Source organism: Manis pentadactyla, chromosome 6, assembly GCF_030020395.1.
Source record: "Manis pentadactyla isolate mManPen7 chromosome 6, mManPen7.hap1, whole genome shotgun sequence".
Classification (NCBI taxonomy): Eukaryota; Metazoa; Chordata; class Mammalia; order Pholidota; family Manidae; genus Manis; species Manis pentadactyla.
Window position 1 is genome coordinate 25,039,147 of NC_080024.1, and position 21,024 is coordinate 25,060,170.

General features: G+C 42.9%; 1 protein-coding gene across 18 annotated transcripts in view; it reads right to left on the reverse strand.

Annotated features, from left to right (window-relative positions):
* Nucleotides 1-21,024, reverse strand: part of UNC80 (unc-80 homolog, NALCN channel complex subunit) — a 244,565-nt gene that overhangs the window by 55,800 nt on the left and 167,741 nt on the right. For all 18 annotated transcript variants that reach the window (XM_036926837.2, XM_036926834.2, XM_036926833.2 and 15 more), the window contains 9 exons: nucleotides 17,053-17,236; nucleotides 15,390-15,484; nucleotides 13,933-14,022; nucleotides 13,127-13,228; nucleotides 5,532-5,712; nucleotides 4,169-4,437; nucleotides 2,440-2,574; nucleotides 840-978; nucleotides 88-184 (listed from right to left, as the gene is read on the reverse strand). In XM_036926837.2, the coding sequence (XP_036782732.2) occupies nucleotides 88-184; nucleotides 840-978; nucleotides 2,440-2,574; nucleotides 4,169-4,437; nucleotides 5,532-5,712; nucleotides 13,127-13,228; nucleotides 13,933-14,022; nucleotides 15,390-15,484; nucleotides 17,053-17,236 (1,292 nt within the window). The remainder of the gene's footprint in view (nucleotides 1-87; nucleotides 185-839; nucleotides 979-2,439; nucleotides 2,575-4,168; nucleotides 4,438-5,531; nucleotides 5,713-13,126; nucleotides 13,229-13,932; nucleotides 14,023-15,389; nucleotides 15,485-17,052; nucleotides 17,237-21,024) is intronic.

A 21,024-nucleotide genomic window follows, 5' to 3' on the forward strand; every position in this document is an offset into this window, starting at 1 on the left:
ATAAAATGTAACCTTTGTATTCATTCAGTGTTATTTTCTTTGCCATACTCACTTTTCACAAGGCACAGACTAAAGAGTTGCAGTTACCTTCTAAATGATTCAGGAGCGTAGGCCACCACAGTAACACAGAGCTTAATGGCTTCACTTATAGAGAATGTCAGGTCTTCATTTCCATAGCAGAAATCTGAAGGCACAGAAGGTCAAAGTACAGAGTAGATTTTTCCAGGGATAAAAAACTTACACTCCTAACATTTTCTTTCCATTTATATTTTGTAGCCATTTCTTCATCAGGTTTTATTCCTCAACTGTGAACACTATTCATTTCTTCATCTAAAGGCACTGAAAACTCTTATTTTCTACTTTTGGATAATTGGATGAAAAATAAAAGTGATTTTTGGGTGGCATTTAAAAAATAGTAGGTCTACTAGAAGACATCAAAGGGCATTTAGATGTCTAAGATAAGACATGAGACTTTGGGTATCTTTGATTTACCCCTGGTTCTACATATTCCATGAAAACAAAAGACCATTTTGGAGGGTTATTTACAGAGAATTGCCCAGGAAAACCCAATTTTCTGAAAACTACCTTTAGAAGACATATTTTGGAGCAGTGGTCTCCAAACCATGATTTTAATAGTTTCCATGGTAGAGCATTCCTTACTCTTTAGGATTTACAAGAAATTTAAGAAAAACAGGAGATAGGAAGATGTACTCATTTGATTTATACCACTGTTTCATTTATTTTTGCTGTTTTGATGTAGTTCAACATGTTCAATATACTTATTTTTTAAAAAACAATTATGAAGAGAAAAAGAATATCACAGTAAGTTTTGCTTTTACCTAATGACTTAAGAGGCTTCTCAGCTTTGACCAGCTCTAAGATATCTAATATGTCAGTGGTCTCTTCCTCCAGGGATTGCAGTAAATCAAATAGGCACTGAGCTGATACACCTTTGCTAGGCCCATTATTAGCAGCATCCTGTATAAAGAAAGGCAACTTTAGTTTATTGATTCCAATGGTTTGATCAGGAACTCAAATTTCACAAACGCTACTGCTGATAACAATTACAACATCGATCTGGTATTCAGCTCACATAATTCTGCATCCAGCAATGCCTGTGGTCTGATTCTGGAGCCAAACACCTGACTTTTAAGGAAACTATTAAAGGCTAACCTGGTACAAAGAGACATTTGTGGACATTCTTAAAAATACAGCCAATATGTGAACTGCGAGCACAGTTCATGCCACTGGCTTCTGTCGTCTGCCATGGTAGGACTCCGCATTCCCAAAGGAAATTTCCATAATGGATTAGTTGAATATGCCAAATATGTGTGGAGGAACAGATGCTTCTTTTAACAACTCTGGGAATTTTACAGGTCCAATTTGATGATATAGCTCCAAAATGGAGATACTTATCACCTCAAATCTATTTAAAATGGCTTTGATTTATTCATTAACACAACCAATCCTTACGAAATTCCTACTATGTGCCAGGCACCATTCTGTGCACGGAGGTTATAGCAAAACAAAAAAATATACAAACAAAACAATAACTAAAACAAAGAAAAAACAAACCAACAAAGACCTTGCTTTAATTCTATTGTGAGCATGAGATATGTATTAGTTAAATAAATGCATGTATGACATGTGATAGGGAGTTAGTGCGCTGAAGAAAAAGATAAAGTAGGGTACATGCTAGAGAGTGACAGCAAGGAATGAGAATCAGGAACTCTTCTTTTTATCATTTTCTATTTTCCATCCTCTCATTGAGTATAAAAAACCAGAGTTGGTCTATTTAGATGCTAGGGGCTGAGATGATAGCTGAAGAGAAATATTGAAGGGAAATGAGTTAATGATAATCTACCCCCTTGGTTGAAGAAAGAGAACTGAGAGACTGAATAACAAACAGACAATGGCCGAGCCATACACAAAATAGAACTCGGTCTACAACCTGTAGGAAGTTGCTGGGAGAACAACCCACTGTCTACAGTGACCAGCCCAGGAAGCTAGCTTGCTGTATGTCAGTCTTGAAGCAAGTCAGACTACTAGCTCTAGTGGAAACTGAACAATAACTCCCTTAGCAACTGACCCCCAAATGGCTGGGGCTTGATCAGTAACTGACGGCTTCCCTAATCCTTATTCCATTTCCAATTGAGGACCAATCAGAGAAAGCCAAATAGACACCCCTAACCAATTGCATGGGATGCCCCATTTCCAGTTAGCCTGCTTCCAGTTGCCCATGTCAACAGCCCCAACTGGCACACCTGAAGCCTTCCCTTTCCTTTACTATAAACTTTTCTCATTCTTCCACCTACTGTCAAGCCTTCATCAAACCACACGTGAGAGGAGCTAACTCCCTTGCTATAGCAAGCTCTGAATAAAGAACCTTTGCTTTTCTCATTTTGTTGGTCTTCATTTATTTCCACAGAGCTTACTCACAGGGAACTCCAGGAGAGGGGCCACACTAGCAAAGAGCTGGAGCACGAAGGGCTTCCGGTGTAGAATGTAGAACTGGTGGCAGGCAAATTCGATGGCTCGACGCAACTGTGGATTGCTTTCATAATCAGAGTACACCTATGGACAATGCCACATAATCAGAAGATGGCTTAACAGCATACCAAAGTTGTGTTTGCTTTTAAAACTCATAGCCGTGGGAAGCCTGGAGGAAAATGGCTGATTTCATAAACTGGTGGAGGAAAGTATTAAAAATGGTAAAATTTTTCTTGAGGGAAATTTGATGATATACATAAAAGTACTAAAAATATAAGTATGGTTTATCCCAGGAAGTTTACAACTAGGAATCTATCTCAAGAAAAGAACTGGGCAAATGTACCACACTGTATATACAAGAAGGCCTGCTGTACATGCAAGAAGTTTGCTTATAACAGTGGGAAATTTGAAACAAATTATTTATAATTTGGGGTTGGTTAAGTGAATTAGAGTACATGTATATAATAAAACACTATGAAGTTACTTATAGAGATGCTATAGTGCTAAAGGTAGCTATATGAAAAAACACTCATGATATTCTTAGTATTACATGAAAAACAGGTAGCAAACTTGAATATATGGTATGATCCAACTTTCGTTAAAAAAAAAAGAGCTCCAGGATTTTTAAGAAGTATAAACAATGGTTATCTAGGCGAGATGATCATAGATGGTCTTTATTTTCTTTTTAAAACTTTAATTTTCTGAATTTTATATTGAACATTTATTGTTTTGGTAATGAGTAAAAACTAACAAAAATAGAGAAAACTCCAACTATTTAAAAATAGGACACAGAGCCCTGATGATATTAAAGGTAAATTTCTTTTTTAAAACTAGCCATTGTAGGTTGAGCAAACTCCACTTTGAATAAGCATGTATTACTTTCATAATTTTTATTAAAACTCTCATAAAAATAGAGAACTAGAATAAGCCCCCAGGCCCTGGCTGAACTTTGTGCTCCCAAACAGAACTAGGGGCACATTAGACACGAGTAAATGGAAAATGTTCCTGCTAAATTCACCTCCTCCGATTTCATAACACCGAAGTTAATGGCAAACAAAATCTCTAGTCAGATAAAGATCAGACAGTATCTCTGAAGAAACGTCATCTGAACCCTTGCCATGTATTTGTAATAAAGAGAGCAATGGTTCTCAAACTTTCTAGGGATTCAGAACCACCTGGAGGTCTTGTAAAAACACCAAGTACTGGGCCTTGACTGCAGTTTCTGACCGTGTAGGTGTGGATGGGGCCCAGGAATGGGCATCCTAAAAAATTCCCAAGTGATATGCTGCTGATCCAGGGAACACATTTTGAGAACCACTAACCTAGAAGAAATGGGAAAGCATATCCCAGGTCTGGGAGATCTCAGGATAGAATGAAATATTATGACCTTTTGGAAGTTTCTAGGGAGATTTCATTTGGTGCCTTCTGCTGTCACCAAAGCAGATAATTCCATCATTACAAAGCTCCAGTAGAGACTGTTGAGAGTTAGGCTTGGGGTTGATTAAGGATTATGCATTGAGTCCCCTATACAGAATTTTATTGTTGTAAACAACCATTTGATCAATAAATATGAGAGGTGCCCTCTCAAAAATAAAAAATAAAAAAGCTCCAGTAGAGAGCTTGTTGACCTGTTCAACAGGCAGTTAATTTTCTGGTTAGGGGAGTGGAGCGCGGGCACCTGCAGCATGGTGGGTAGAATCCACTGGTAGCCGCTGAGGGAGAAAAGGTGGTTGAAGTGCACCGCGCTGTTGATGACTGTGGCGGCGTACTGCCTGAGCAGGGCACTGTCTTCTGGGTGGAGGATCAGAGCCCCATTAAAAACGTTGAGGAAAAGCATGATCTCATCTCCCCAGGGAAACTCGCTTGGCATGCCCAGGAACATCTCCTCCAGAAGCTGGATCCACAGGCTTTTCTGAAGAGTGTCAAGGCCAAACAGCTCCTTGCCAGCTGAGAACATGAAACAGCAGAGAGAGAATTAGCCCCATGCCAAGCCAGTCAGCATGGGAGGGCGATTAAACCCGAGGGCACTGCTGTTTTTCATTTATTTGTTCCAACTCGAGGATGTGAAGATCTACCGCCAAAACGCTTTGCAGCATAATATTGCTGGCATTGGCATAACGCTTCCTAGTCCTCAGAGGACTTTCATCCTCACCTCTTTGATTCAACTCTGTGGGCAAGACAGGGCAGGCATTTGCAGTAGCTGCTGACAAGCAGTGACTTTGAGAAAAACAAGTTATTTCAGAAAGACAATGGCAGGGCTGGGACTAGTTCTTGGTCTTTTAACTCCTGGTCAAACTAGAGGTCCTTCTACTATCATTCTGGAGCTTCTGGGTGTAGATGTTGAGCACATGGAAGCTAATTTAAGCAAACTGTCCCAAATTAATAATTTAACAGAGAGAGGGGTCAAAGTGGGTCTCTTTATGCCTCTCTGTGTGTGTCTCTCTCTCAATTCAGGAATAATTTAGATAAAGTAAAACACACAGATCTTAAATGAAGAGTTCAAAGAGTTTTGACAAAAATACACACTCTTGTAACCAACACTTCAACCACATATAGATCATTTTCATTACCTTAGAAAGTCCCCTCATTCCAGGAAATCCATTCCCCAACCCAGAGCAACCACCATCCTGTTTTCTGTCACCTTAGATTAGTTTGGCCTCTTCTTGAATTTTGTGTAAATACCTGTTCTTCACTCAGTCAATATTCCCTAACAACACCGTGTTACTTCCTTCAACTGCTTTTGATGAACTTGGAGCAGCGATTCTCAAAGTTTGGTCCCTGGAACAGTAGCATCAACGTCACCTGGGAACTTGTCAAAATGCGAGTTCCCAGGCCCCCTTCCCGAGCTCCTGAACCGGAAACTCCGGGGAAGAGGGTGGGGCCTGGCAATCTGCATTTTATCAAATCCTCCCAGTGATTCTGATGCCCGCTCAAGGTTGAGAACCGCTGGCTTAGAGAACTGTGTGCCTCTTAAGATGCGCTCCAGCTGGGGACAGAACAAGCCCATTAGAAGAAGCCCAAAAGAGGAAATGTTTTGATACCTTGAGGGTCACTGAAGAGTGAAAACTCAGCATCAATGGCACTTCGAGGGAACGAGGGCAGTCGGAGGAGGTCCTCTTGGAGCATGGAGACGTGGGACTGCTTGTGGGCCGTGGGGATCTTCTGGGTGAGGGAGATGAGAAACAAAACCCGCCCCACTTCCTCCAGCTTCCGAGTGAACACCTGGCAACAAATGAAAGCAGGAGCCGGTGAAAAGTGGAAAGAGCAGCTCTGAAATGCAAAAGCGAAGAAACTGAAAATCTTTCATGGCAATCTGGGCTGATAAAAAATTAAGTGGGGGAGGAGGAGGAAATATTTTTTTCTTTACCACATGCAAAGAGGAAACAATACTTAATTGACTCACTTCCTGCATCTTTCTGCTTTACAGAAGGAAGTGTTCTTTGTGGAGTTTGCAGGCTGGAGGAGCACAAGGCAAGCATTGTCAAGAATAATTCAATATTAAACAGAGCCCATTTGTCTGGACGTCATAATATGGAAAGACCTTTGCCAACAGGAGCCAGTCAGGAGTTCAAATCGCTTCGGCCATTTCCACCGAGGCCTTGAGCTGTTTCCTGTCAGTTCTGGGTTTGCCTATCAAAAAAGGCTGAAATGGGATCCAGGCAAAACCTATCTTGGGACGAGAGCTGATGGGACCTAGACTGGTGCCCCTTTAACCTCGAGTTTAGATAGCATGCACACGACCTCTTGGCCGCTTCTATTAGTTCTTTTTCTTTTGGTGATCGGGGGCTGGGGATGTGATCAGGAAGTTGCTGAGGAAATTTCAGAGCCAGAACCATGGGCGTGCATGTTATTATCTCCCTCAGAAACGTAGGAGGAAATCTTAAGATTCCAACTTGGAGGGTTCAAAGAGCAAGAGCCCCGTTTTTTGCTATTCTTTTAAAACGTGTTCTTAAATATGATTAAACAGAACATACTAGTGAAGTGCTATTATTGATTATGGCTTTAATTCTTTCACTGCCAGAATCAGAGGCTAATGTGGGGAGAATTGTTTTAGAAATTATTTATACTTCAGATCTTACAATTTTCCCCACCACACACTTTGTAACACATTCATTATTTTCTTTCTTTTAGGTGCAATTTAGGTAGTTAATGCTAACTATATTTTAAATTACTTACCTGGTTGAATTCTATGCCATTCTCATTTATCTCATAGAGCTATTTTTAAATAGTTTGATGAAATAGGTACAAAATGAAACACTGAATTGATAAGATTTCCTGAAATTCCTGTTTAGATGTGAATGGCCCCCACCAATAAGATGGCGAAATTCCTGCTTCTCTTCCAGGTCCTCAGTTCCCGCCGGCGCCACCTGAAGCCCAATCACCCCTCGCCCCCCTAATCCCAGCACCTAGCCAATAGCCACCAGCCCCGTAGAAGTAACACCACAATCACCCCATGCCCCTTCCTATATAACCCAGCACCTTTCCCTAATAAAGCGGAATTCTCCGGTGAATTGCTGCTGTGTGTCGCTCCTTTCCTTTCATTGGCGCCGAAACCTGGGAGACGGGACACCCCAACTGGGCCCCGTCTTCCCCTGACACCAGCAGCAGCTTGCCCTCGTCCTCTTTTTCTGGCGCTGGCTCCTCACACTCACCACTCCTCTCTGGCCTTTGGGTAAGTTTTCCCCTGGAGCGGGCCACTCTTCCCCGAGCTATTGCAGCGCCATTGACCATGATCGTCCGGCAAGGCCCTGATGCTCGGGGACGAGGAGGGAACTCTCCCCGCCTTAGGCCTTCACGGCTGCGGCGGACCCTCAGGCCCCTCCTCCAACAGCCATAAAAGAGGTGACTCCTTTGCGGATGAGAACGCTCCCTTCCCCCCTCCCCTTCCGTTCCTTCCACTGAAAATTCCTTCCGCCAAAAATTCCTAGTACTAGGTACCTTGTGACTCCGGCACTCTGCCTTCTTAGAGCAGTCTGGGTGACGACCCACACTTCCTAAGAAACCGACTCGTATACGAGTTTCTGCAGACCACCAAGGGTCATCGGGGACGCCCTTTGTCTCCTTGCCGTCTGCTCCCAGTCCGAGGATCTCCTTTGTCTTCCCCTGTTTGTCTCCTTCTCTGTCCTTTAGCCATGGGAGCCTCCTCATCCCTCCCTGAAAGTTCACCTCTTGAATGCCTGCTCAAGTATCTAGCCACCCTCTCCCTGACGCCTGATATAAAACCAAAACTTCTCTGTAAATACTGCTCCCAAGATTGGCCGACATGCCCCCTAGACAATAACAACCAATGGCCCGCAGGGGGAGCTCTTGATCCTAACATCACTCGCGATCTCTTTAACTACTGCCAGCGCCTGAAAAACTGGAAGGAGATTCCCTATACCGAAGCTTTCTGCCTCCTCCCCCGCCTCCCCCCAAGTTCTCCTAGCCTGCAGGCCGTCTCCCCCGCAGAAGCCTCCCGCTCACTCCCCTCCCCCTCCTCTCCTACAACAGCCCCTCCCCCTTCCTCCACCACCATCTCCTCCCCCACCTCAACCCCCTTGCAGTTCAAGCCTGAGCCTTTCAGCCCCCCTCTAACTAAGTCCCATGAGCCTCCTCCGTCTTTGCCCCCATCACCTGTTTCTCCCCCACAGACTGAGCCAGAACCCTTCAGTCCCCCACCGCCGTGGGTCTCTGCTCTCGAGATATCTTCGCCTGCTGCTTAATAGCAGGTCTGAAAAACGCAGCTCGTAAAGTAGTCAATTTTCAAAAGCTCCAAGACATAATTCAAAGGAGTGAGGAGACTCCCTCCGAGTTCTTAGACAGACTCACTCAAACCCTGTTACAGTTACCAGCCTGGACCCAGAAACGCCTGACGGGAGACATGTCCTTATGACATACTTCCTGGCTCAAAGCTACCCCGACATTAAAGCTAAACTCAAAAAGTTAGAACAGGGCCTCACTACCCCACAGACTGAGATCCTAACAGTGGCCTTTAAAGTCTTCCATAACCGGGAGAAGGAGAAAGAACGCCGTAAACAAAAGGCTAATCAGGCCAATTTCCAAATGTTGGCCCAGCTGATAAAACCACAACCTGGGCGCCCTTCTACAAACAAGCGCCACCCAGGAGCTTTTTTCAAGTGCGGAAAAGAGGGACATTGGTCAAGGGCGTGCCCCTCCCCCAGATCTCCTACTACCCCATGCCCCAGATGCCACAAAAAGAGCCACTGGGGGTCTGATTGCCCAGCCACCCGAAGGGGAGGCTGGACGAACAACCCCCATCCTAAGCCCGCCGTAGTGGGGCTGGCAGAAGAAGATTGACGGGGCCCGGGGGCTTCTCGCCCGACCATTTCCATCACCAACCAGGAGCCCAGGGTTACTTTAATAGTAGACGGTCGCCCCATCTCCTTCCTCCTAGACACAGGAGCCACCTTCTCAGTCTTGCGGGAATACCGGGGCCCTACCACGCCTGCCATTACTCCTATAGTCGGGGTAGGAGGTAAACAGATTTTCCCATTAAAACCCCCCCTTTTATGCACAATCCAAGACAATCCCATACCTTTCTCCCACTCCTTCCTGGTTATGCCCCAGTGTCCCATCCCTTTACTAGGACGGGACATCCTTTCTCTCCTCCATGTTTCCATAACTATATCCACTCCCACAGCCCCCAGTACTCCCTTTCTGATGGCCCTCATAGCCGATGACCCCCCTCTACCCAATGAAAGCTCCAGTTCCACCCTCATACACCCTGTAAATCCCAAAGTTTGGGACATTACAAGCCCCTCCGTGGCTCTGTCCTCCTGCCTCTATCAAATTATGTGACCCCTCTCAGTGTACCTGTCAGGCCCAATACCCCCTAACCACTTCAGCCCTCATAGGCCTCCAACCCATCATTCAAGATCTTTTAAACAAAAATTACCTCAGACCCACTTACTCCCCGTTTAATACCCCCATATTAGCTGTTAAAAAAAACCAACAGATCTTTCCGCCTTGTCCAAGACCTTTGCCTCATCAACATGGCCATCGTCCCTATCCATCCCTTAGTTCCAAATCCATACACCCTTTTATTGCAGATGCCTGCCTCAGCCTCCCACTTCTCAGTCCTAGATCTCAAGGACGCATTTTTTTCTATCCCTCTGGACCCCTCCTCCCAAGACTTTTTCGCCTTCATCTGGACGGACCCATACACAAGACATTCTGAACAACTCACTTGGACAGTTTTGCCACAAGGCTTCCGAGATAGTCCTCATATTTTTGGACAGGTCCTAGCTCAAGACCTCAAACAGTTTCATCATGATCACTCCGAGTCCACCTTATTACAATACGTGGATGATCTTCTACTCTGCAGTCCCTCGTGGGAACAGTCTCAACTTGACACTGCCTCCCTACTTAACCTTCTAGCTTCCAGAGGTTACCGGGTATCCCCTGTCAAAGCTCAAATCTCTTCCCCTTCTGTCACTTACCTCGGATTTCTTCTATCTCAACAAAGAAAGTCCATTACCTTAAACAGAAAACGGCTCCTCTCTGACCTGCCCGTTCCCAAAACCAAGACAGAAATCCTTTCCTTTCTAGGCCTGGTTGGGTATTTTACAGCGTGGATCCCTAACTTCTCCCTGTTGGCAAGAACCCTATACGACCTCAGCAAGGGCCCCCCTGAAGAACCATTATCGTCCTCACCCCGACACTCCTTCATTAAGCTCTGTCGAGCCCTTGTGGAAGCCCCAGTTCTCCATCTTCCTGATTTGTCGAAGCCCTTCTCATTACACATTCATGAGAAGTCCAGTCAAGCTCTAGGAGTCCTAGGCCAATATTATGGCCCATCCTTTGCCCCAGTAGCTTATCTTTCCAAGCAATTAGACCCCACAGTTCGGGGATGGGCCCCCTGCCTACGGGCATTAGCCGCTGGACAGCTCTTGCAGAAGGAAGTTCATAAACTGACATTTGGGGCGCCCCTTACCATTCTGTCCCCACATCACCTAAAAGACCTCTTAACCTACAAAAGTTTACAGACTCTCCCTCCCTCCAGACTCCTGACTTTACTGTCCTCTTTCCTCCAAAATCCAGATATTTCTTTCCTCCCCTGCCCACCCCTGAATCCGGCCACTCTTCTTCCTCTACCCTACTCTCCTCATACTCCCTCGCATGATTGCCTGGAAGCCCTTCACAACTTCCTTCCGTGCCACTCCACGATCTCCGAAGGAGCCCTCTCACACTCCAACCTAATCTGGTTTACTGATGGTTCCTCCTTTAAACATGAGGGCACCCATTATGCAGGATACGCAGTAGTCTCCCTCGAATACGAAGTAGTCTCCCTCGAGGCACGAGCCCTACCTCCCTGGTACAACCAATTAACAGGCCGAACTCATTGCAGCCACCAGAGCTTGCACTCTAGCCCGGGACAAGTCTCTCACATTGTACACTGACTCCAAATACGTATTCCACATTCTCTTGTCTCACGCGGCAGTATGGAAAGAACAAGGCCTCCTCACCTCAAAAGGAAATTCCATCACTAATTCAGCCTTAATTACTAAACTTCTAGAGACTTCACAACTCCCACACCGACTGGGCATAGTCCACTGCAAATCACATCAAAAGGACGACTCCCCCATTACAAGAGGTTGAAACCAAACACCCAGGACCCACCTTCTCTGGACACTCAAGACCCATCGGTCACAATCCAGAGTCCTTCAGATACAGCCCAAGACGCTGTCTACTCTACCACGCCTCATCCCTCTGATCCCTTGAAACTCCGCATCTCCCGTTCACCCCCTTTGCCATCCATACCCGAATCATGACTTTTTCCTCCTTTACTGCTCTCTCGCTTTTTTCCCTCATTCCTATTGTCTTCCCGCCACCCCAGCCTCCTTTGTATGGCGATTCAAAGTCAGACAGACTTACACACAGCATCAAACAAAAGTTACTACCCTCATTGCCACATCAGACTGCCCTCTGAAAGGCTGCTCCGAGCCTTTATACCTCCACTTTCCTCCTACGACCGAAGTGTTCACTAGCAGCCTCCTTTATTCTCCCTACCTCTGCTTCCTCTATGACCAAAAACAAGCCTGTTGCAGGCGATGGCCAGACACCTACGGAGATGTCCCTACAGGTCTTGCACCATTCACTACATGGGTAACTCCCGGTACCCACAGTATTACTCCTCCAACCCATTCTCTTCAATACTAACAAACCCCTTCCTTACCTGGCTGTGGCCCATTGCAGGCCCTATAATAATCATTCTCCTCGCCTGTCTCTTCTTGCCTTATAAAGTTTATCAAATCCCAAGTTGGTAAAATCTCTAATCAAACTTTCAACCAGCTTTTACTCAGGAACTACCAGCTTTTAGCCACAGAAGATCCCTAACCCTCATGTAACCTCCTCACCACATGCTGAGATGGACCCCTCGCTCTGCTGGAAACTGTTCCTGGAAACAACAGCCGCAGACGCCTGGCTTCTGGCACCCGTATCCTCTTGGCACCATTAGAATCAACAAGTCCTTGACCTATGGTTACAGGGAACCTTCATTGATTTCCAACCTGAAGAAGTCCACATCTACTCGTCCTTACTGTGGGGAGTCCTATCAACACTTTCCTCCCAGTCCTCAAGCCCTCACTCCCTTCTCCGCCCCCCATTCAGCAGGAAGCAGTCAGAGAGAAAGCAACGTCCACAACCCCATAGAGGAGAAAGGGGGGAATGAAGGGCCCCCACCCATAAGATGGCGAAATTCCTGCTTCTCTTCCAGGTCCTCAGTTCCTGCTGGTGCCACCTGAACCCCAATCACCCCTCGCCCCCCCTAATCCCAGCACCTAGCCAATAGCCACCAGCCCTGTAGAAGTGACACCACAATCACCCCATGCCCCTTCCTATATAACCCAGCACCTTTCCCTAATAAAGTGGAATTCTCCGGTGAATTGCTGCTGTGTGTCGCTCCCTTCCTTTCAAGATGTTTTATTGAAAATAGATGCATGTAACCCAGAGACCATGATATAATTGTATCATTATTAGCATTGTATACTGTAGCTATATTTTCTACGCAAAAAAAATTTATGAATTTCCTTAAGCTCAAACTCTGTTTTGTGGTCAGAGAGTGCACATTATTCTGCTCTTCAATCTTCAATCTAATTAAAACCACTTGAATATGTCTTTTCTTGTTTTAAGAGAAGTTAACAGCATGGCTAAGGTCAGATCACTGGTCAGTGGCAAAGTTGGGAGTGAGTCCAATCCTTCTGGGTCTTAGTTGAGTGTCCTTGTCAGGCACAGTACTTGGCTCTATTTGTTTTTTCCAGCTAGTGTCAATCTCTGGAATGACCTTGAAATAGCTATAGTATGTGTACTTGCAATTGTGTTTTACAAAAATGTGAAATGCAAATCCATACTTAGCCACTAGTAGGTAAATAAACCAGATTTTTATTGTTTGTATTCAATGATTCATCATAGCATCACTCCAAATAAGTGTTCCTTAATACCTTTACATTATGATCCAATCTGTAAAATTTACCACCCTGTTCTGGGGAACTATCTATTGACCAAGGGCCCAGCCATCCACTCTCTCTAGAGAGGATCATAACAGAGTCACAGAACCTCAGGGTTGACAACACATTTGCAGATCAGCTAACCCACTGAAGTGACAAAACCACAGAATAAAACAGAGGGGGTCAGGCACCTGTTTCTGAATGAGCTCCTGTCCTTTCTCTGGATGCATATGTACAAGGTTCAGCTGTGGAGATACCGACCTCCGGAAAGGATAAATATCCCGAACGTAGGTCTGTGGTGGGATTAAAGAGATAAAAGCATTCAAGTGATTAAACTTTAGCTCCCATTTCCTCTTTACCCAAAGGCCAGACAAACAAAAGGTATGTATTTCATGCTCTCCATGCTCCCAATTCTGTGAAATCCCAGGGAAAGTAAACCCCTTCCTCAGAAAAGCCTTCAGATCACCCAGGCTGAGTACTGTCTCTGAACACTAGGGCGCTATGCCAGGAACAAAGGAGCCAAAGGCAATTACTCAACGACACCCTGGTCAAGGAAGATCTCCGTAAAGTGATGTTGGTGACCTTCTTGAGTTGCCCTTTTGCTTATTAGATCAGGTCACTAAGGACACACATAATACAAAGGGGAACAAGAACGACATTAAAATCCCAAATGGACACATGGAGCTGTCATGTTGGCAATTTATTTTTTCATCCGGATGTAGTAATGAGTAACTAAGTACTTTACTTGGTTTATCTGCTAATTATTAAAACAGCTCTATAGTAGATACTGTTATAATCACTTTTGTTTTACAAACAAGGAGACTGAAGGGGATAAAGGTAAAATGGCTAGTCCACAACCACATAGACAGTAAGGTGGTGTGACTCAAGTGGCCAAACTCTGAACACCGATGCTTCCCTGAGTGACAGCTACCCTCAGAAAAGGCATGAAGAGCTTTTAACACAACTCAACATAAGTGTCATTACTGCACCATCTCACCTTATTATAGTGGATAAGATTCCATCGTTTATCCATGAGAAAATAATGTGTTGACTGGGATTCTGGGATATTAAAAAACTCCAGACACTCCTAGAATAAGAACAACTAATTAAAATAAATGTTTATTGAGAACATATGTGTCAGATAATAAGCTGAAAGATACAAATACCACAGACCAAGTTAACTCCTTATAAGGAATATATATCATATACTTTATATATATATATATATATATATGTGTGTGTTTCTACATATATGGCTTCACATTGGATTTGAATACACAGTTATCCAAAGAATGATCTAATAAAGACTTGTTATATAATATAAATCATTTGCACTCAAAGTACTAAAAGATGAATGATTATAACTCAGATGGAGTGATGAACTGTGGGACCATATGTTGGTCTCAATATTGGGAAGAAAGTATGTTTAGGAACAACCTTAAGAGTAATACAAACTACAAGGCATACAGCAATCATACTATATTCTGAGTCCAATGCTTTCCATATAGACAAGTTGTGTAGCCTGCACTAGAATTCCAGTACTGTTTGAAGAGAAACCAAGACTTGAGAGATCCAACTCTTTGATTAGGTCACACTCGTGGTGGTATAGCCAGGTTTGGACTCATTCCATCTGCCTTCATGCTCTCTAACCATTCACTGTGAGTAGGAAAATGGAGCAGCTGTTGAAGTTTGATCACTTAGAAATTCTCTGGCGGTGTCTGGGTGAGGCCTGGAGGCTTAGCAATACTTTCTACTGAAGTAAAATAAACAAGTTTGGCAGAACTGAATTTTTCAGAGGCCTTTTCTACTTATGTCTGGGCCTGGAGCTGTGTTCCAAGGAATCAGATTACCAAAGGTTTGGACTCCAGATAAATGGGGATCACTGTACTAGTTGCATTTCTTTGGGGGGGAGTACTTTCTATAGCAATTCAAAATATTTTCTTGACTCACCTGATTTACTCTAAGGTATGTATTTTCTGCTTCTTCAATAATTTCTGTCAGTGGAAGTCAAGACTGTATCTCATGCAACTAGATATCACAAAAAGAGTCTGTGGCAAGGATCATGAGCTGAAAGAGTGGGGCCCAGGGCTCTCAGTGTGCAAACCTGAGGGCACCTCCAGAACTACAAGGGATGCCAGGAGTCTCCCAAACAAGAATTCACAGCATTCAGAGGGAGTTTGGAGGGCACACCAGAGTACTGAGCTGTTGCTGTAGCTGAGAGAGAACCTGAGTGATTTTTGCCTGCTTCAGTGCAGAGCTAAAATGTCAGCAAATGTGGGGAAAGTTATACAAAGAAATAGAGGAAGTACACTGCAGTGGTGTGGATTCTAAATGAAGCAAAAAGATGCACATACTCATTTTAAGATAGAAAAATGCCATTTAACTCTAAATCAGATGAACTGTCCATAGACACTATGCATTAAAATAATCATTTCTGTCAAAAGTCATACCTACTTTCAACAGAGCTTCAAACTGAGTGTCTTCATGGACTGGTAACTGGGTTGGGATATCACACTCATTCTGTCCATGAACTACCAAGGTTTTAGTACCTACAGAAGGTAGAAATCATAATTGACCTCTATAGGACAGTTTGTATTTAAAGCACAAAATATTAAAATATTATCAATAAGCTGAGGTTTTTATTGTTATGATTATTACTATCAGGGTACGTGCTGAATGAGTTGTGTATTGTACTAACTACACTTTTATTTATAGTTAAATATGTACTTCAAATATATTTACTTATTATTAAGTAATGATAGATATAATTTATGAAGTTCCTGATACTTTTACATGCATTTTATGTGCATAATCATATTTAAATCTCACTGCAACCCTATGATATGGGTATTATTTTCATCTTATAAATGAGGAAACAGAGGGAACTTATTCTTAAGTAAGTACTTATAAGTTAGTCAAAGACACATATTTATTTAGTGGAAGAGTCAGAATTCAAAACTTAAACACTGCAACCAGTAATACATTCCTGTATTTTAAATAATATGATCAGGCAGTAATGGTTGCGAAAATATAAACCGATATTAGCAAAACCAGAACAAGTACCTGAAATGTACTTTGAATTTACACTTTCTGTATTCTACTTGGCTAGTGAGACAGTATGTATTCTCTTACTTCATTAACTGCAAATCTTTGTGAACATTATAATATACCTTGACTTTTAATGAGTTGTTTTTAAGCATATGAATGACACTTTGGGTTTCTTTATTTCACAAATCTGATCACTTTGTTGGATAATCTATAGAATATATAAGTGCATAACTACCATTTATCGAACACTTAACATGAGTCAGGAATGATAGCAAGTATTTTACATACCTAAACTCATTCATTCCTCATGATCATACAGTATGAACTTCATCCTCACTTTATACATGTAAATGTGTAAAATGATGTATTTCTGTCATAGTGAATATTAATTATACAAATAAGAGGCAGTGTCATTTTAATGCAGGTTTTAACTACCTCTTTGCTGCAAGAACCTGTGTTTTTATCGCTATATAATTTTGTCTTCTCTTTACTTCGGTACATGTATCATCTCATGTTGTTATAGTCCCTGTACAAGGATAAAGGCTTGACAAAATTCTTTTTATCTCAAAGAAAAACAAGCTATCCAAATGAAAGGAGCTGTATCTAGAGTTTACATCATGCCTCATGTTCTTTTGTAATTCTTCTTCCTGCTTTTCCCTTTTCCAGTTTTTCATAATGCCGCCTCTCACTCAGTTTACAAAGGACTGGGGTCTATGCCATGCAAACAATAGTATTCTCCTTGCAGTGCCCAAAATTCATTCAATAAGGCTCTCAGTTCAGCTGGCATCTGTGATAGACTTAAACAAGTCTTCAACCTTGGCAGCTCCTCAAGGACTGATTCACGCAGATCTCAGTTCTGATGTCTTCCCTTTCATCTGGCAACTGCAGACTTTCAAAGGGTCTGTTATAATTTCTTCAGATGGTATTAAACAAAAATTCTTTGAAGGCCTCAACACCAGGGGCAGAACTCTAAAAATTTTCTCATGAGTAAAAGAGATGTTTGGTCTCTATAAGGGTTATTTATACTCTTAAAAAAAAGTTAGGTCATCCAGAAGGCGTAGGGGGTTACCTGGCATCGAAGCAGTCACCAGCAGCTTGGCCTCACACTGCTCCTTCTTCATGGTCTGCTTCAGATCTTTGAAGAACAGGCCTTCCACATAACCCACCACCTCCCACAGGAAAGTCAGCGTGGCTGAGATGGCATCCATCCCCCACTCACAGGGGGTCCGGACAAAGTACATGATGAGTCCCACCTAAAAGTCAGAACAGGAAGGGTTCACAAAGCCACAATCATCCTGAGCTCACATCTTCGTTTCCTTGGCTTTTCTTTTTATTAAATATTCTTTTGTGCCATCGTACTCTGCATTCAACTGTTTCTCTCACACTTCCAATGGAAGTGAGCATCAGAGGGTATAACTGGAAAACTGACCAGAGCAGGTTGCTATATATTTTTATGTATCACTAAAATGATACATAGAAAGAGATGAGAAAAACAGATCATTTTTTTCCAGGTTTCAAGTCAACTGGTAGCTTAGGTATTTGGGTCAACCCAAAATTAATGCCTATATGATGTTTGCTTAAACACTATTTGCAGCTTGGATTATGTGTAACAGTCTGAACATAAGAACACTCTGCTTGTCTTGGTCAGTGAACTGAAAAGTTTTGTGTTCTCTAAAATAATTTTGAAAAATTATGTGCCCTTTTGTACATTTTTAAGTTGATATTTAAAAACTGTCTCATATTTTTTGTTAATACTAGAATATACTCAACATTTTACACATTGAAATAAGAGGATGGACTGTAATTGGAAAGTGTATTTCATCAAATTTGATGAAGCTCTAAGTACCTTAGTCAAAAATGCTCAACAAGGAGGGAGGCTCAAGATGGCGGTGTGAGTACAGCAGTGGAAATCTCCTCCCCAAACCATATATATCTTTGAAAATGTAACAAATACAACTATGCCTATCAGAGGGACCAGAGGATACAATACAACAGCCAGGCTACATCTACATCTGCAAGTTCTCAGCATCTCACAAAAAGGGTAAGATATAAAGCTGTGACCCAGCGGGACCCGAGTGCCCCACCTCACACCCCAGCTCACCAGCAGGAGGAAAGGAGTCAGAGTGGAGAGGGAGGGGAAGCATAGGGCTGCTAAATAACCAGCCCTAGTAATCTGCACCAGGAGCTCAGACACACATTGCATGGTGTGCTGGATATTAGAGAAACAGAAAAATAAAATTTGTGAGTGGGTTCCCACAGCCGGCTCCCCTGGGACAAAAGCAAAGCAGGTGCTGTTTGAAAGTCTTAAAGGGACAGGGAGGGTATTCATAACTGGATGGAATCGTTCTGGTACACTAAGGCTGGGAATCTTAAGGAACTTTAGGCTCCCAAACCCCCTGAGTGGCAACACAGCTTTGAAGCCCCTCACGGTAATAAGCAGCCTGCCATTCATTCCTACTGGCTGGCAATGCCCCACCACAGCAGTGGAGCAGGTGGAGAGCAGCCCTGCCCACAGCAACTGCCAAGACTCTCCTCCTGGTGTGCAGCTGCGTGGCACAAACAGAGGAGGCCGGGACAAGGCACTCGCAGGAGAACACACGCAGTACACCTGCCACTCCCCGCAGGGCTCTGGGCTACCCTGAGGGCTGCCCCGCCCATGGCAGCTCAGGGCATTAACCCAGAGGCTACTCCCGGTGTGCGGGTAACCAACACAGGCAGTGGAGAAGGGCGAGGCTACCAGCAAGCAGGAAGGGACTTTGTTCTCCAAGCTGATACAATTGCCATCTGGCTGTGACTACCTCTTTTGCCATGAAAAGGCAGAAGAATCTGGTCCAGTCAAGAATCACCCAGACAACCCCAGAGAGAGGGCTTGCGGAGATAGACACAACCAATCTTCCTGAAAAAGAATTCAAAATAAAGGTCATAACCATGCTGATGGGCCTGCAGAGAAATATACAAGAGTTAAGGAATGAAGTCAGGAGGGAGATTACAGAAATGAAACAATCTCTGGAAGGACTTAAAAGCAGACTGGATGAGGTACAGGAGACTGTTAATGGAATAGAAATCAGAGAACAGGAATACAGAGAAGCTGAGGCAGAGAGAGATAAAAGGATTTCCAGGAATGAAAGAATATTAAGAGAACAGTGAGACCAATCCAAACAGAACAATATCCACATTATAGGGGTACCAGAAGAAGAAGAGAGAGAAAAAGGGATAGAAAGTGTCTTTGAAGAAATAATTGCTGAAAAATTCCCCAAACTGGGGAAGGAAATAGTCACTCAGACCACAGAAGTACACAGAACTCCCAACAGAAGGGACCCAAGGAGGACAACACCAAGACACATAATAATTAAAATGGCAAAGATCAAGGACAAGGACAGAGTATTAAAGGCAGCCAGAGAGAGAAAAAAGGTCACCTACAAAACAAAACCCATCAGGCTATCATCAGACTTCTCAACAGAAACCTTACAAGCCAGAAGAGAATGGCATGATATATTCAATGCAATGAAACAGAAGGGCCTTGAACCAAGAATACTGTATCCAGCACGATTATCATTTAAATATGAAGGAGGGATTAAACAATTCCCAGACAAGCAAAAGTTGACGGAATTTGCCTCCCACAAACCACCTCTACAGGATATTTAAAAGGGAATGCTCTAGATGGAAGCACTCCTAAGGCTAAATAGATGTCACCAGAAAAATAAAATCACAGCAAAGAAAGAAGACCAACCAAATACTAACTAAAGGCAAAAAATAAAATCAACTATTCACAAAAGCAGTCAAAGGAAACACAAAAGAGTACAGAATAAAACACCTAACATATAAAGAATGGAGGAGGAAGAATAAGAAGGGAAATAAAGAATCATCACACTGTGTTTATAATAGCTTAATAAGAGAGTTAAGTTAGATGGTTAGATAGGAAAGAAGCTACCCTTGAACCTTTGGTAACCACGAATCTAAAGCCTGCAATGGCAAAAAGTACATATCTTTCGATAATCACCCTAAATGTAAATGGACTGAAAGCAACGATCAAAAGACACAGAGTAATAGAATGCATAAAAAAGTAAGACCCATCTATATGCTGCTTACAAGAGACTCACCTCAAACCCAAAGACATACACAGACTAAAAGTGAAGGGAAGGAAAAAGATATTTCATGCAAACAATAGGGAGAAAAAAGCAGGTGTTGCAGTACTTGTATCAGACAAAATAGACTTCAAAACAAAGAAAGTAACAAGAGATAAAGAAGGACATTACATAATGATAAAGGGCTCAGTCCAACAAGAGGATATAACCATTATAAATATATATGCACCCACACACAGGAGCACCAGCATATGTGAAACAAATACTAACAGAACTAAAGGGGGAAATAGAATGCAATGCATTAATTTTAGGAGACTTCAACATGCCACTCACTCCAAAGGATAGATCCACTGGACAGAAAATAAGTAAGGACACGGAGGCACTGAACAACACACTAGAATAGATGGAGCTAATATAACATCTATAGAACTCTACATCCCAAAGCAACAGGATACACATTCTTCTCAAGTGCACATGGAACATTCTCCAGAATAGACCACATACTAGCTTACAAAAAGAGCCTCAGTAAATTCAAAAAGATTGAAATTCTGCCAACCAACTTCTCAGACCACAGAGGTATAAAACTCAAAATAAATTGTACAAAGAAAACAAAAAGGCTCACAAACACATGGAGGCTTAACAACATGCTCCTAAATAATCGATGGATCAATGACCAAATTAAAACAGAGATCAAGCAATATATGTAGACAAATGACAAGAACAGCAGAAAGCCCCAACTTTTGTGGGACGCAGTGAAAGCAGTTCTAAGAGGAAGGTACATAGCAATCCAGGCCTATTTAAAGAAGGAAGAACAATCCCAAATGAATAGTCTAAAGTCACAATTATTGAAATTGGAAAAAGAAGAACAAATGAGGCCCAAAGTCGCCAGAAGGAGGGAAGTAATAAAGATCAGATAAGAAATAAATAAAATTGAGAAGAATAAAGGAATAGAAAAA